This window comes from Camelus ferus, chromosome 1, assembly GCF_009834535.1.
Source record: "Camelus ferus isolate YT-003-E chromosome 1, BCGSAC_Cfer_1.0, whole genome shotgun sequence".
Taxonomy (NCBI): Eukaryota; Metazoa; Chordata; class Mammalia; order Artiodactyla; family Camelidae; genus Camelus; species Camelus ferus.
This window is the reverse complement of record NC_045696.1, coordinates 90,394,368-90,411,927: the sequence shown is the minus strand read 5'-3', so window position 1 is coordinate 90,411,927 and position 17,560 is coordinate 90,394,368. Positions and strand designations below refer to the sequence as shown.

Sequence of the window (17,560 nt, the reverse complement as noted above, 5' to 3'; positions counted from 1 at the left end):
ATGTCTTAGAGAAGTTGTGCATACTTGAGAATATGTCAGTGGACCATAGTTTTGGAATCCCTTTAGTAATTCTGTGGTGATTTGGCAGTTGTTTCTCTTCTGCTTTCCTTCTCTCAGTTCTGATAGCTGTTTGTTTCCCTCCCAGGAAAATTAATCTTTCAGCGTTTTGTTTTTCCCAGCCCATCCTCAAGCTCTTGGCCGCTGGAAGACTACTTTTAAAGGCAGTTCCTCAGGCACATTCACACTCAGGCTATGAAATCTGCTTGTTCCAAGCTGACATCTCCTGCTGAAATTGCTATTTACTTCTTCCAACCCACTCACAGATCTGTTTGCAGGAATACACGCTCGTTAGTGTCCATTTAACTCCAGTTATCTACAGTCAGCTTTGAAAGCAGCTGGCTGCTTTCACCTTATGGTCTTGAGGAAGGTTCTGTTTAAAGGAAGAAATGCCTTGCAACAGTAGATACTCTTGAAATGTTTTCTTCAAAGAATTAGTAGCCTGTGTTTACATATATTTAATATGTATGTAAGGTGTTTATCCTATTTATGTTGTCATTAGTAGTTTGAAGTAAACACTGACCTGTGTCTGTATATGTGTATATTTGAGTGGCTTATGTTAATCATAATCATTTTGCCGTTAATCATTTCCAGGTGTTAGTTACTCCGCCCGAAATTCCCTTCTCTTTTTTTGCCTCAGTCCATAGTGTCCAAGTTGTAAAATCAAATAGCAGCTACCTGTATGAATTAACTGCACAGCTCCTACTTTCAGGTAACTGTCCTCGATTATATAGGTTTAAGGAGAGAACCCTGTGTCCCAGGGAAGGGAAGCATTCCAAAAGAAATGGGCAAGCTCTTTGGAATGTAGATTACTACAATAGAAACCTTGGGCTGACTGATTTTAATTAGTTGACTTTTATTTTCTTCTTATGAAATTCAGAATTAGTAGAATTAGAACCATGGATTACTTTAGTGGTGTACCACCCTTCCCTCCAAGTAAGAATAGAAAGGAGAGGATTCCTTTTTAAATGAATTCTACAATAAAATGTTATAGCAAGTTATATTTGAAGGGAAAAATGATGAAATGTGTTTTCTCATTTAAATTAGTAGGAGCTGTTTTATTTTGGGAATTATATAATGCTGTGTTGATTTTTTTTTTCCTCCTTAATCACTTTTAGGTTTGAGTTTACACATAAAAAACAATCAGGTGGTGCAGGCCAGTTTGGAAAAGTGATAGGTGTATTGGAGCCTCTGGACCCAGAGAACTACACTAAGTTGGAGTTTTCAGATGAAACATTTGGGGCAAATGTTCCAAAGCAATTTGTGCCTGCTGTAGAAAAGGTAAAAAATAAATAAGTAAATAAACTTTATTGTATTTTTGAAAAATCAAAAACAGTCTTCTAGGTATCAAATCATTTTTTTCTGTGTTTCATTTTCGTTACAGTCTTACTTTTTCTGATTAAGCTTTCCATCTCATTTAGAATCTTTAATTCATTAAGTTGAAGAGCTATAAATGTATGCTATGACAATGAGGGGAAATAATTCTGTGTCTGAATCATAGTTATTACATTTCTCTTGATAAATTGAAACTACTTAATTGATCGTAATCAGCAACTGAAATTTGTAGTAGTTGTCAGGGATTGATGCAAGTTTTAGGTGTTCTGTTGCAGTAGAATGACCATTCATTAAGACTCCCAGTCCCTGGGTGCTGCCATCATCTTTGCTACTGATTCAAATGCTTTTTGGTAAACCCTGGTGTTCAGAACCACTTTCTTCATTTTAAACTGAGCATATAATACTTCAATTTGAACCCCTCACAAATTGAGGATCAGGTAAGACTGTGACATTTCTTTGGGAAATGTGAAGAGCTTTACATATATGATGGGCTATTAGTGTTTTGTTTGCTTTCTGGGTCACTGGCTTTAAGACTGTTGTAAAAATCTTTAGCAACTGTCTATTCTTATAGATTGAGGTTTTTAGGTTTTTTAGGAATCTTCAATAATAGATCATAATTTTGGTTTCAGTATTTTGGTAGCTTTTTTTGTGATTAGTATATTTCATTCATTACCCTTTATTTCAAGACAGTATTTTGTCATTCACACTTTGAAATTATCTTCTAAAAGATTAATGTAGGTGAAGGAAAGCTTAGATATTTCTCAACACTGAGAGTTTACAGTTTTAAAATGTCAGAAATATATTGTGCTACATGTGCAGCTGTGTGACTGTCTTGCCATGAAAAACTAACTTGAATTGTAGGAGCACTACAAATATTTAAGTGACTGAATGGAAAAGAACTGCACACTTATCAAATTGTAGTCTTTAAATAGGTTTATTTTATTGATATCATCATACCTCAGTAAAGCTGCTTTTTGAAAAAGAACTTGTTTGGAAAAATGAAAGTACCTTTTACTTTTAGTTCTTACTGACATTGTGTAACACTAAAGATATTATGTAGTGATCTGCCAGTGAAGCAGAACAGTGATAGGTATACAGAAGGAGCTCAAGACACAGCTGTTAATTAGATGCCAATTTTGATGGAGGTTTTCTTTTCGGGAGTTTCTCAGATTTACCTTTCCTGTTTCCTCCTTATAAAATTAAGATCATGCTGTCTCTATAATGCTTCGTGAGAGTGTATAATTACTGATGAGGTTATGAGAAAGTGATTGCTGGCACTCTCATCATCATTTTCTAACCAGCTCACACCTTTAAGTAATATGCTTTTCCAAGGGATTGCTCATCTAGAGGCCACAATAATAAAACTTAAATGGTAAGGCTGTCCAACTTTTTTTTAAAAATTTAAGGAATGAAATATAGCATAAATGAAAATGTTAAACTCCTGAATACTGAGACTTTTGGGGGTTCGTGGTAATGCATCTGCAAGTGCAACCCACCTGCTCCAGAGGTTATGTTCATTCACTAACAGGGGTTTCTGGATGCGTGCGAGAAGGGCCCTCTGTCTGGTCACAAGCTCTCTGGGCTCCGGTTTGTCCTGCAAGATGGAGCACATCACATGGTGGATTCCAATGAAATCTCTTTCATCCGTGCAGGAGAAGGTGCTCTCAAACAAGGTATGCTGCGTCTGGCATTTGCCGTGTCCCTATGTCTGTTTCCCTGGTGGACCATCAGCCCCAGAAGGCAGTACTGTGCTGTTTAGGTCTTCTCCCCTCAGTGGTAGGCAGCACATCAGGGAACATGATCAGTTCTGGGAAAATATTCATAGAATCAGAGTGAGAATACATTGCTATGTCTTCTTTCTCGTAAAATTAAAATCCTACTTTGTTCTTTCTAAATTATCTGATATTTTTCATAGATAATCTGTAAGTTCCATTTTTAATGGAAAAGAAGACAGAAATGCTCAGAATTCTAAGAAATATTTTGAAGGAACATTATAGTCATGTTATTTTTAGTGACTTATTCAGATGTCAGAAAATCCATAAATTTGAAATAACTTTTTGATGTATGACATTATAGGCTTTTAGGCATTTTGAGGATTGCAGAGTATTTTGAAAGAATTCGGTAAACCTTATTCACAGTGTAGACTTCTTGCTTAACTGCTAAAATCATCAATCTTTCTCACATAGAATAATATGTGTGTTAAAACCGTGATGGAACAGAACCCTAAGCAATTGCAGATGTATCTGACTCATTGCTTTTAAGAGAAAAGCAAATAACAACAGGGCATCAGGGTTATTCAACAAAGGAGTTCCAAGTTCTATCTGGAAACCACAAAATTCATTCTTTTTGTCATGTCTTCCATACCTGTTATAAGGTAATTCATTCATAATGTCTGCAAGTGTGTTTACACAGGAGAATTATGATTCACAAAACATTTCAGGAATATTTTTGGGGAAGAGGGTCAGGATGGACAGCAGAAAATTAATCTTAACACACCATTTCCAAGCATTTGGTAAATCAGGACTTACTGATTCTGTACAAATTCTGGGCTTCATGTTGTTATGGGGCTGTTAGCCTTTGTGATCGGGTGTGCGGCAGTGGTTGGAGAAGGTTGCTCATTCCTTAACCAGACTGCTAATTTCTTATTTTACTTAAACTAATGGGAGCCACTAGTAATTTGTGATTTAGTTTCTCAGTGTGAAAGGGCGAGAGAATCCTCTATTTTCTTTACGCCAGCTAGCGATTAGAAATGTGATTGGAACCTGTGATCTGGAGACCTTGTCACAGTCTGACAATTGTGTTCACAGGAAAAGAGGGAAATAAAGTCATAAAATAAGACTTTGTTAGGCTTGATTCAGATGGTAACACCTGCCTCTTTAATAAATCTTAAACAAATTTGTTGTAATCACTTCATGGTTTTTTTCAGCTTTATTGAGGTACAGTTGACAAAGCTGTAAGATACTTAAAGTGTATAATACGATGATTTGATAAATGAATACATTGTGATACTTTTTAGAAGTATAGTTAAAACAAATCAGAAATCACCAATTGTTCTATGCTAGTTCTTGACTGGAGATTGGTAACTTTCCTGGAGATCTAGGTTACATAAGGCAAGGTAATTGGTAAAATCAGTTAACAAAGAACCTCATCCTTTTTAATTGTACCTATATGAAATATAAATAAATATAGATTATATGCTTATAATATACATATACATATTCATGAAGAAAGTCTGCATATCTATGAATATTAACTACACAGTTGAATATATACCATTTAGTTTTTAAATACTTCAGTGTGCAAATATTGTTATGTGTGATTGCCTGGTGGGGGTGCGAAGGAAAAGCATTAGATGATAACTGAATTGAGAAGCTTTTTTTTTTTTTTTGCTAGATAAACATGTGCAAAATAAGCAGGGTGCTAGCATGAAAAATACATTACTTTTCTGTTTCATCATCTAATTCTTATTTCTCCATGATTGAAAGACAAAAATGTAACAGGGTATGAGGAAATTTTTCCACGCTCAAAATCAGCTTTTCATGCATAGACTTCCATTGTATATTATGAGAGTTTTAGGGAGAAAATCTTGATAAATACACTTAGAATCAGATTAGCTTATACTTTTGAGCTATTCCCTGTTATCAAAATTGGAAGAAAAATAGTTCAAATTCTCATGTATTTTTCATTAAAAAAAAAAAAAACTGGAACTATTTTCAGTCACAATTTAAACTTTGTCCCTGAGATTAACCAGTGATGTAACTAAAACTGAAATGTGAAATTGAGTGGATGTGACCATTTGCCATCAGTTTTTTTCTGGCCAGTTTTTGGGAAGACCACTATGTTTGGTCTCCCCCAGAAACTCGAACTTGTAGCTACTCTAGAAGAGAAGTAAAGTCCTACCCAGTGTCATGGCTAGCTCATTTCACTTAGCAGTGTCCCTTTTTAAATCTCTGGGCTTTGAGTTTGAACCCTGCCTCTACTTCATACTTAACTCTGTGGAAATGGGCAAGCCCAGGCTGCTTGGAGAGAGTAATTACACAATATTAAATGAGAGTGTACTTGAGAACACTTGCACATCCATGTTTGGGCATAGTGAACGCTCATTCCCCTCACTCCCCTTCCCTTCGTGCTTTCACCTGGCACTGTGCCTTGCCACCCATTCCCCAGCTTTGTGTCTCAGAGTGATCATAGGAGCATTCAGTGATCACTTTTGTGCTGTTTATTATGCTGAGTACAGGAATTACCATATCTGGTCTTCAACAGTTGAGAAAATTGTGACTCAAGAGTAGTTAACTGAATGGCCCAAGGTTCCATGCTAGTTAGTGGAGGTGCTAAGTGTTAAACCCAAACCACAGCCCTAGCCCTTGACCACTTCCTCACACAACCTCTTTAGCACTTGGTGTGGTGTTATCAACGCTATCCTTAGTGGGCTGAAACAGAAATATTACCACCTCTACCCACCAGTTTAGGCTTCAGAGGTTCTGTGATGACATTGGTGTTTTCATTTCCTGCCTTAAGACCACATGGATCTGCTTGAGGAAATTTGTTTTTGGGACTTGGCTGCCAGGTAACTATTTAAAAAACGGCAGAATGAATTAGCGCTGGAGTCTTGTCACACGGAATGCGGTTAGAGAAAGGCACGCATAAGGGTGAGGTTCTTTGAAAAAATTGGGGGGTGGATTTTGGAGGAAAGAGGGAGTTTAAAAGGGAAGGAGCAGAGTAAGGGAATATGAAACTGAGTACTAGACCTGCTGTCCTCAACAATTAAGAGGTAGGCACTGTATACTTGGCCCCTTCCTTCCCTTTGGAATAAGACGCTTTCATACTCCAGCTCTTTTTTATTACTAACCTGTTGCAAACACTATACAATGTGTGACTAAATCTTAATAAGTCTGCTCACATCGCTCTTTCTGGGTACCTTCTGCATTAATTACACTTACTAAGAGCCAAGGAAGCTCTGCTGTTGTAATAACCCAAGAAGTTACGAGAAATAGAGCTGCTTGTACAGTCCAGAATTATTAGTCTACTGCTATAAATATCTGTGTAGGAGGGTTCTGCAGGGTTTAGTTAATGAAACTTAGGACTCTACAAAGTTCAGTTATTCCTCTTTTCAGAACAAATTCATTAATTAGGACTATTTTGTCAAAGATAGGTCTGAGCTAGAATAGATTTGAGTTAGAAAATATTTCAAGGAAATACAATTATATTAAATGACTGTTCCTTCCGTTATTGCACTTAAGGTAATAGTATCTTCAGAAGAAGTGCTTTAATGAATATACGAGAATAATTGCTGACTGGCTTATTATAAACAAATTGATGTTTGGAAAATTATGATTATTTTAAAACAAAATATTTTCTTTGTCACCTTTTCTGTGTTTTGCTTAAAGTCTTTATTTAGAGATAACTCATCCAGTCCTGGAGCTGAGGTATTATTCTGCATTATCATAACGTCCAAATTAAATATGTTCCGGTTATGTCTAAGTGGGATAAAAGAGTGTACGTACACATTGGGGTTTAGTGCTTAAATGGCCCTTAGCTTCTAGGCCCATGTTTTTATTTTGTAGGTGAAGAAACGCAAGACCGGGAAAGATTGCGTTTTTCTAAAAGGCATGTAACTTTTTAGAGGCAGAGCAGAAACTAAAAACTTGGTTTCCTAATTCTCAATTGGGTATTGAGATTGTTCAGCCTAGACAGATCCCAGGTGTGACTTGATTATTGTCTCCAAGAATAAATATCTGCCAGGGACTAACAGGAAAGAATTGATTTACCTTGATCAGAGATGTGACAGTGTCTTTACTCCTGAAAGATTTCAGAAAGAATAAGTAACCCCCAGCTGCATAATTTAAACTGTAAAAGACTTGATCAAATGTTGTTGTAAGACTCCTTTGATATTATTCTCTGCAGCTTAATGATTTTTAAGGATAAAAATATGGTAATGGACATACTAATATTAGAATTAAGTGGTGTTTTACTGGAATTTCCATTTAGAAGAGTGACCGCTACTGCTACTAGAAAAATGAGTCCAGATCAAATATTTTAACCTCATCATTTGTGTGTGTACCTTTGGGAGAGTACTCTATCTTCCTTGTGTATATTTGGATAGAAAAGAGTCCCAGTTCGTTTAAAGATCAATAAACCAATTTATTATTTTTTTTAAACCCCAGCCTTGGCAGATGCAACATTATGTATTCTTGAACCTATTATGTCTGTGGAAGTCATAGCTCCAAATGAATTTCAGGGAGCAGTGATTGCAGGAATTAACCGACGCAATGGAATAATCACAGGACAAGATGGAGTTGAGGACTATTTTACACTATATGCAGATGTAAGTATTGTTGGTTCCTGACAACCTGGCTTTTATTAACCACAGGAGGAAATCAGATTAGCTTTTGTTTCTGGAAATCGTAGAGCAAACTGACACATTTCGCTGGCTATTTGAGTGTTGAGTTTGTGGCTTATATATGTGTGACAATTTCTGTAATTTTCTGTTAGAGCATCTTAAGTGCAAAAGCTAAAAATAAGATTTATTTCATGTAGACTTTGTGAATATGTCATTTTCTTAGATGTATAGTTCCATTTCTCATTATAGCTTTATTTGCATAGCTGTCTTATTATGCTCTAATTTATTGGGGTATTTAGTTCCCTTGCCTGTACCTTACTTGACTTAAATCTCATGGGAGAAAGGGTTTATTACGTTACCTAAGGCCTCCTGAAGACACTACTACCGACATGTCATTGAGGAGTCCTTAGGAAAGCTGTATTCACATTTTCACCCAAGAAACGTGTCTGAGCACTTGAGCTGCAGCGAGTGGAGTGGGATGAGAGGGAAGGCTGTTGGTGACCACTCTGTGAAACTGGAAGATTTGCTTTCTAGTTGTGACTGTGAAATGAAATTATTTTCAAATAGGGTTTCTACTTGCAGTGAAACAAAAATAAATTTTTCTTTGGCTTCTATCTTTTAAACCAGGAGTAGTTAGTAGAGACCTAAGTCTAAAAGAATTAAATTGCTAAGGCTTCTCTGTATTTTCCTCAAACATTTTCAATAAGCAATGTTAAAGTATCTACTATGTTTATTTTCAGGTCCCTCTAAATAATATGTTTGGTTATTCCACTGAACTCAGGTCATGCACAGAGGTAAGCAGGTGCTTACGTTTTAATTCAGTGCTCGAGAGACCATCCTACAAGATGATCATTTTTATGAAATCTTGTCTTTATGTGACTTGACTTGATAGTTGGGTTTTTTTTTTTAATCTGCTTGTTTTGTTTGTTTGTTTTAAACACCCAGGGGAAGGGAGAATATACAATGGAGTACTGCAGATACCAGCCGTGTTCACCATCCACACAAGAAGACCTCATTAATAAGTATTTAGAAGCTACAGGTCAGCTTCCTGTAAAAAAAGGAAAAGCCAAGAACTAGTTTTCTTCAGTTTTTTGACTGAATATGCAAGGTTTAGATACTTTAATGGACTCTAATGGAATGAAACCTGGCTGAGAACAAGTAATTTTAGAAGCCCTTTCTATTAAATTCAGGAGCTTCTATTATATCAAAGTCAATTCTATGTATATCTCCTCTGTTGATTGGTTTTTACCTCAAATAAAATATTATTACAGAAATACATTTAATATTGATTTAAGGGGGAAGAGGCTTATTTCTGTTATACTTCTAAGCTTAGAACGTGTATAAACTTCCAAATTTTTTATAAGAATTTTCAACATACAGAAAAGCTGAAAAAACAGTACAGAGAATGGCCATGTACCTTCCATCTGGACTCAACAGTGGACAATTTTGGTAACAGTTTGTTGATCAAATAATTTCCTTTGTCATGTTTGCTTTATCTGTTTGTCTGTTATCCATCTATGTCTTATACTTCCATTTTTTTAAAAAATTGTTTTGCTGAATACTTGGAAGTGAATTGCATATATCATGATACTATCTTGGATTGTCATCTTTTAGTTGGCAGCCTTTTTGTTTAAGAGTGGATTCCTTTGTGACAACGTGGATGACCCTAGAAGAGATTATGCTAAGTGAAGTAAGTCAGAGAAAGATAAATACTGTATGATTTTTACCTATAGGTGGAGTGTAAAAAACAAATGAACCAACATTAAAATGGAAGCAGACTCATAGATACAGAGAACAAACAGGTAGGTGTTTGTTAGAGAGGAGGGAGAAGTCAGGAGAGAGGAGTGAAATAGGTGAGGGAGATTAAAAGGTACATACTTCCAGTTACAAAATAAATGAGTCCTGGCGATAAAATTATTTCTTAAGGAATGGATTCTATATGATCTTAATAGAGAATGTTTTTCAGATTCTTTATTTGGAGATTAAAATGCTAGCTAGATTCTAGCTATTTTATGTAGAGCTGATTGCTTCAATTTGTGGCTTCTGCAGATTTTTATCTGCTTGTTTTTAGGAGTATAAATGTTACTTTTTGCAGACCTATGAGGTGAAAAACAGACCCTTGCATATGCTTTTCTTATCTATATTCATTTTAGTGTTTCTGCAGCTCAAAATAATAAAAAATTTATAATTAACAGGCTTGCTGCCTAGTCTGTTTCATTCACCTTGTAAATGCTAGCTGAATTTGAGTCTGTTAGAATTTATCATGTATTGTATTCATTGAGATTGTGAAAGAACAAATGTTAAGCTTTTGTTCCTAGAATATGTTGGGCTTTGCCAGACAATTCCATCATATTCAGAATTGCTTCATCCAAAAATCATCTGATGTAATAGACATGCCCTAGTCCTTTCCCTTAGTGAATAATACAAATAAAATAACTGGCTTAAATTTCTTTGTTTTTCTTGATTTATAGATTTGACTTTATAACTTAAGGTTCCTAGAAAAAAAAATCTTTAAAAAATATTGAGCAAGTGTTTTCAAGGCATTTGCTAAATGCTTGAAATGCATGATCTAATTTTGTTTTTACAACCCTATGAAAGTAAATTACTAAATGTCCATTTTTGTAATGGAGGTGGCAGAAGCACAGAGAAGGTAAGTAACTTGTCTAAGATCATATAGCTCATTAACTTTTCAAGTTGATAATGCAGTTATTATACTCACCAAACCAACTGCATTTTCCCATAAATATATCTGTTGCTACAGTAGCATCAGGCCTGAAAAGTATTGTTGCTTTGGCATTTCGTGAGCATCTCACGGTATTGATAATGACTTTGAATAGTGTTCCTAATGAGGAAATACCTTCTTAGAACTTAGCACAGTTCCTCTGGTTATTGCCAACAGTTAGAAATATTAGAACATAAGATGGATAAATTTGGATTTATTTTTAACTTGGTCTGGTTATGATGGTATGGTTCCCGGAAAGAGTCTAGATATCTAATGTGACACCAGCATTTCATAGGCAATGACACAGGCCCAGCTGGTGGGAGTAACTAGAACAGGATCACACAGGGGCCGATCCAGGACCAGAACCCACATCTCTTGCTAAGTCATTAGTCTGGTTATAGCTTAAAAACCATATACCAGCCAAAGTCTCTACAAGGAAAAAATTAATGAGGATATTCATAAATAAGTTTCTTTTATACTACTTTTATACTACTAAAGAATAATTATTGGCTAATTTAAAGACAGACAGTATTATTTGTGTTGGAGAATAGTGGCAGCACTAGGCAGTATTGCCCTGATTCCCAATCCTGGCAGCACTTTAAAAATACCCAGGCCAACCCTTAGATACTCTAATTCTTTGGATCAAGAAGAGAAGTTTTCTGGTTTATTCAAATATACAGACAAGGTTAAAGACCATTGTAATGTCACCTGCACCCCCAAAACATGAAATGCAGATGTGTCACACTATTAATATTTTGTGTGAAGTTAGAGTTCGGGCTGTTTCTTTTTAGTTTGATAACTTTACCCTTAAAGATACAGTTTTCTGTTATTCCTTTCCTCTTTGCTTACTCTTACATTGTTTAGTTTGTGAAGACACTTAATCAATTCTGAAGCTTTAGGATTTTTTCAGATTTTAATGTTTTTGAAACCTGGATGAGTCTCTAAATTGATACCAGTGAAACAAGGCAGCCACCAGGTAAGTAGTACGTTGTGACATGTAGGAATACATCCCTGTGTAGAAAACAGCTATTTGCGTTGCTAAAACTATACATTTTTATAGTAGAGCTTTAATTGTTGCTTAGTGTCTTCAAGCACCACTGTAATGCATCATTGAAGTAGTTAATGTATTCACAGGCAATTTACTGTGAGCATTCGTAATTCAAATAAGCGTCAGGCAGCATGTTAGGTGACTGTAGCACTTTGAAATCTAGGAAAGGTCACAGAACAGGTCATCGAATTTTCTAAGCTGTGAGAAATTAGTGTAGTAAACTCATGTCATGGAAGACATTCGAGGGCTAATACAGAATCTTCCAACTGACTTTCAAAAGAATTTGTTTAACTTCTAACTGAATCATAATTCAGATAGGAAAAATGCAACTGAGTAGAATCAAATGGAATGCAGACAAAATCCTGGTGTTATTCTGTACATCTTAGAATTTCTGAAAATTCTGAAGAGAGTAGGAAAATCACTGTAATGCTGTATATAACTGCCACTGGGTCGGATTGAGTCTTAATTCTTTACTCATTGAAAAGAGGGCTTAGGGTATTTAGAAGGTTTAATTCTATGTCAAGACAGATTAATTTTTTTCTGTTAGCTAGCAAAATCGGTATTAATAGAATCAAGTCAGCAGTTTTAGAGTTTGTGCTAGAAAAGATGTTCTAGTGGTGATACTGAGAAATTTTTTCGTGGTTTAACTTTGTGGGTTTTGTGAATTTATAAATTCGGTAAGTTTTTGTATGTTTGTGTAGATATACTTAAGTCTGTTAAAGGGCCATTTTAGATTCCTTGCCTGGTTGAATTATGGTCACATTTGTGAGCCTGATTTCACTAATAATGCCTTTAAGAGGATGAGATCTGCCCCACCTCCTGGCTACAGGTTTTCAGACATGGATATAAGCATTCATTAAATGATATTAACTTTGAGAGGCATATGCTGGCCCGTTTCCTGGATCGAATCTTCCTTCCTGGTTAGCTACTCCACTGAATCTGATAATGGTATATGTTGTATTTGCTTTTATAAATTACTTAGGCCAACATTAGGTCCAGATTGTCCTTATAAATGAAAGTTGTAAATACTTTGTAAACTTTTAGTTACATCACTGTTTCATTTAATGTGTATTTGCAGACACTCGGCTTTATCTGTGAGATACTATATTTTTTTTTGTAAAATTTGAATTACACAATATTTAGAGATCATTTAATCCCAGTTTAGCACAAATTTTGACTATAGACAAATCTCTACAAACACATTTAACACATTTTATTTAGAAACATTTATTTGAAAGTAGGTATCAGTTAAAAAGGAATACTTGCTTGAAATCATAAAAAATTATAAAATTCCTTTTAAACAGGTAATTTTTTCCGTATAATTTGCTTTCACTGAAATATATTATCTCTTTAACATGTTAGGTAAAAGCATCATAAAATAGTTGGTTACAGTATATTCAAAATATTGAGAAATGCAGATTTAGAGATGTGACCATCAAGTCTATTTTGTTGTGTTTTTTTAAATACTTATTGGTCCAGCTGCAGCACATAGTAATGAACTAGGTTTTGCAATTTAGGGTTGAGACCCTGAGGAACCTGCAGGGAGACTGTTTAGCACTGAGCAGAGTGTACGTGCTCCCAGAGTTAAAAGTAAACCAAACCAATCAAAAAACAGAAACCCCAACATCTTTTGAGTATTTACTTGTAATCCCAGGCTTCCCTAAATTACCAGAATGCCTTATACCTTGGCTCTTTTACTAGAGTAATGATTTTGGCTATTTAGTATAGTCATTTGGTGTAAGCAGATGATCAGAAATTACTAAGCTCTGTTGGTGCCACAGCTGATCCCTCTTCGGTTCCAGAGGCTTCTTCTGGTGTGTGTGGCTCTTGACAGTGGTCCTTCACTTTCAGTGGTTTGCCAGGGTACCAGACCAAGTGAATATGACAGGGAATGATTTCCTGGGAAATAAGAGTTCTAAAATGATGATCTACAAAAACTTCCGGCTAAAACAATTCCGTATACTGTTTTGTTTTACCTGTGTTGAGAATTCATGAAGTAGAACAGTATAACCAAAATCAATTGCATCATCATTTGTTTTCTAGAGGAAGGAAAAAACAATAATTAGTGCAATAGCTAGAGTAAGTTGACTTTAGCTCAGAATTTGGAAGGCTCCCCTTATATAAACCCTTGCTTTGGCTAGGTGCCTTGAACCTCCTGCTACCTGTTTAAGTCTAAGCCTCATCTCCTGTGGTGGTTGGTATTCTGTGTTACGACATGGAAGTCATGGATTCTTCTTGTTTTGTCACTGAGGCATGTGAAAACCTAGTAATGTCTTTTTTTTTTTTTAATGGGTTTTGATAGAGGCTAAGGTCTATTGAGTACAGGCAGAATTTGACAACCTTAGGAGTCTAGTTACTGTGTATGCACCTCAAGCCAATAGGTTAGCCCTGATATGCCAGGCAGTAAGAAAAGGGATAGGGCAGCCAGGATTTCTAGGCCACCATGGGCCAGATTGTGCTAGGCACTTAGTAAATACTCTGGAAGACAGGAGAATTCCCTGAGAACATGTATAATGAGCCTGGTTTTACAGGGAGGGTACTTGAGGTTATAGCTAGTAAGTGACATCAGGATTCAAACCCAGACCTACTGTCTCCATCATCCACATTCTTCATGCTTTACCATACCACTTCTAAAACCAGCACTTTGGATATTTACAGGTAGCTAGGCAGTCTTCCTCTTACCTTCTTTATTCACTTGATTTTTATAAACTTTACTAGTGACTATACCAATTTCCTGTTTTCTTTGACACTAACTTTTTTTGGAGGGGGGAGGTTGAGGGCAAGGGTGCTTATCCCTTTGCTAGTAAAAATGGAATAGAATTTTAAAATAGATCTACAAGGCTTTCACTGAGACTACTTAAGAATATGAAAAAACAAAAACGACTTAACTTGATACTGAGTTTTATCTTCCCTTTGCTTACAGTGATGGAGATTTTTTCAAGCCATGAAATTTCCAGCAGTTGGGGAGGGTGCTGGAGGGAGGAGGACAGGAGAGGGCCTGGCTCCATCAGAAATTGACTGCTCTTCTATGATACTTTGCTTCATTGGGTGGGTTTCCCTTTTGTCTAACAGTGTACCTATGAACGATGAAAGCAAATATCCAAAATACAGGCTGCAAAGATAGAACTCATGAGAAAATTCAGTGTCTTATGTAAGTTCCTGAAGGCTCCAGTGATCAGTTGGGCATTGCCGGGTTTGGGGGTGAATTTAGCCTTGTTTGACCCTCCTTTGGTGACGATCTTGACCTTTGACACAGCTGGCTGCTATGTTGTACTATTTCTGTCTCAGACTTTCGTGCTGCCTGCATTGTTCCTCAAGGCTTGACTGTTTACCATGTATTTCTACAATTTAAAAATTGGTCTTAGTGTTTTTTCAGGACAATGCCTCCTTCTGTTTTTGAAATAGCATTTCTGAAGGAAATCATGGGAATCTTCAGATTTTAGGCAGAAAGGAAGCAAGGCTTGAAACAAATGATGGCATTCAAATTCCATCTGACAAACTGTTCTGCCAAATACAAAATGTTACCTATTTTTAAATAATCCAAACAAAATTTGGGATTATTATAATGCTTAGACACCCTGTACCATTTAATTAAGACCTTCCTGAATAAAGTTATTGAAACACACCTTACATTTCTGTTTTTCTAGGTTCTTCCTCCTCCAGGAGGAAGCACCCTCAAACAAAACCAAAAGCAGGCCTTACTGAAGATCTGCGGCCTGGACACTGCATACCTGGCTGGCAAAGGATCCAGGCTGCACTGTCTGCACCAAGTGAGGCTCTGCCAGGAAGCCATCATTCTTTATATTACCCAGAAATAACCTCCTTGGCTTATGTATTCAGATAATGACCAATGTCAAATCCTTAGAGTCCAAATTGATGATGACTTACTGTCCCATTTTCTGGTAACTCAGCACTTTAATGTTCCTAGAGACAGACTGAAGTGTTTTGTTTCCTTATACTTACTCATAACCCACAGCATCCCCGTTTCTCCCCGCACCACCCCCCCGACCCACCCCCACCCCCGACCCAAAAGAATGATCCCTAAGAGAACCATGTGGTTTTATACATTTTTTTTCCTCTAGCCAACAAGTATCTCCCCTGCCCTTCGCTTAGTCCTCATGCTTTGGGAATGACATGTTCTTCAGTTCTAAGGCAATAATGCCAGTAAGACAGGTCTTATGTTTGTGTTTCAGTCTGTCTTAGCCTGCTCTTTTCCCAGGCTGTGTTCTTTTGGGGCTATGAGGTTATGAGGCTGCACTTCCTTACATAATTGAATTAAAGGTAAGTTTAATTCAGAGTATAGAGATAGCAATTCCCACCCAGAAAGCTTTTGGAAAAACTATAATCCCTATAGTTTCCTGAACTGTCTTGGGCCATGGAGCACCTCTGGTCACTTCCTGCTTCTGTGTCTTGGCTTTGTCAGCCCTGCTGTCCTACTTCCAGTCTCTAGGACAGACCTAGACTTTCCGATCTTAGTGGTTTTTAAAAAACTGTTGCTTGTTGCTTCTTTTTCTGAAAGATCATAAGAAACTTTCATGGCCACCAAGTAGCAGAATTTGATAATCTACTTGGATGGTGCATGCTTTCAAGGGAGCCCTCAGATGAAATGCGTATCGACCTTGAAACCAGCTTTCCCAGTTGCTTCAGTATTTAGATTTATGTTTGTTTCAAGGGCTTCAGTAAGTTTGTTAATCCTCATTTCCTAGTCCTAATTTGTCTAGGGTGACCCAGCAAGTCAGGTGCATATTCAATTATTATTTACGTAAAATCCAAATCCCTCAGGGTAAAAAAAAAAAAAATCAAAAACTCCTACTCAGTGACCATTCTCTTCCTTCCTTTTCTGTTTTCTGAGCTGTACAATCACATTTGTCTCCACTTTCCTACCTGCAGGTTGGTTGAGGGCTATTAATGGACAGGTGATGGACATCAAAGGCTGGCTAGAATGAGCAAACCAGGGCTGCCGTTTTTGAGCCACAGTACATCTGGGTCATTACTCTGGTGATGTGTCATATACAAGTGCAGAAGAATGGAAAACACGGACATTAAGAGATCCTAACTTTTTCTCTTTTGTCTCTGTTGCTTTATTCCTAAGGAGTTTTCTTCTGACATTCATTAATCTTGACACCTTTTTCTACATCAAACAAAAAAATTCCCCTTAACTTCCCAGTTAAGGTAGAAGCCTTTTGTTGAGGATATGACTGTCTTGATAGATGAGAGAAACTTTTATCTAACAAAAGAATTAGTGCTATATCCTGACTCTTGATATATCAATTAAATGGTCACTTCTATTAAAAAGCACTCTATAAGGGGAAATAAATGTGTTCATTTAGATAAGTAAGGAAAAATTTCAAACAGTTGTCTCTTTTACAAGTGGTCTTTGGAAGGCACACCAAGCTGTTCCTGGCAATAATGCTGACTGGATGGTAGACACATCCTAGTACTCAGAAGATACTCACTGATGCTCTAGCTGTCTATCCATGGTGAGCCCACTGCTTCACCCATCCATGTAGAAAATGACTTTAAGAAATTTGTGCTTATGGTTGGCTCAGCCCGCCTCTCTGAGTAGTTGATTCTGCTTACTCTGGAAGTGCCCGCCCCCTACATCACACTTGCCTGACAGAAACCCCAACTCAGCCTCCTCGACTTCCACACCTGCACAGCTGAGTGACTGGACCTCTAAATTCGTGACCATAGACCTTCAGGGGCCTGCAGTACTGCGTCAAGTCCACACCTTTCTCCACAATCCATTCTCATCCACATACCTTCTGTCTCATCCTTGCTGTCAGCTGGAGACTGCCTCACTTTCACTGATAAGACATTCAGAACTTCCACAAGCTACCACCTGCCCTTCACCAGCATCTATGCCACACTCATCTCCTTCTTCCAGGGGGCTCTCCGTGCTCCCACCCAAGGTCACCTCCCAGATGGGCCTTTTCTTCCTATCTACTCAAAGGTATTAACTCCAACAAGCCTGCCTTCTCTTTCCTACAAGTCCTGCTTGGCTCCTCTCTACTGGATTTTCCTTATCTACATATAAATATGCTATTAAATCTTCCAA

At 36.9% G+C, this 17,560-nt stretch overlaps 2 protein-coding genes across 3 annotated transcripts in view; one reads left to right on the top strand and one right to left on the bottom strand.

The window, feature by feature from the left end:
- The window catches only part of GFM1 (G elongation factor mitochondrial 1), a 40,654-nt gene extending 31,653 nt beyond the window's left edge, over window positions 1-9,001 (top strand). The window contains 5 exon segments of the mRNA XM_006190224.3: window positions 1,176-1,338; window positions 2,921-3,065; window positions 7,557-7,717; window positions 8,473-8,526; window positions 8,678-9,001. Of these exon segments, the coding sequence (XP_006190286.2) occupies window positions 1,176-1,338; window positions 2,921-3,065; window positions 7,557-7,717; window positions 8,473-8,526; window positions 8,678-8,809 (655 nt within the window). The 3' untranslated portion in view covers window positions 8,810-9,001.
- The window catches only part of RARRES1 (retinoic acid receptor responder 1), a 45,194-nt gene continuing 29,944 nt past the window's right edge, over window positions 2,311-17,560 (bottom strand). Inside the window, exons 5-6 of one of the 2 annotated variants that reach the window (XM_032485477.1) lie at window positions 13,479-13,541; window positions 2,311-3,199 (exon numbers count right to left, since the gene is read on the bottom strand). In XM_032485477.1, coding sequence (XP_032341368.1) covers window positions 3,194-3,199; window positions 13,479-13,541 — 69 coding nt within the window. In that variant the 3' untranslated portion in view covers window positions 2,311-3,193. Of the gene's footprint in view, window positions 3,200-12,713; window positions 13,402-13,478; window positions 13,542-17,560 lie in introns of those variants that run through there. The other variant, XM_032485471.1, reaches the window with a different exon arrangement.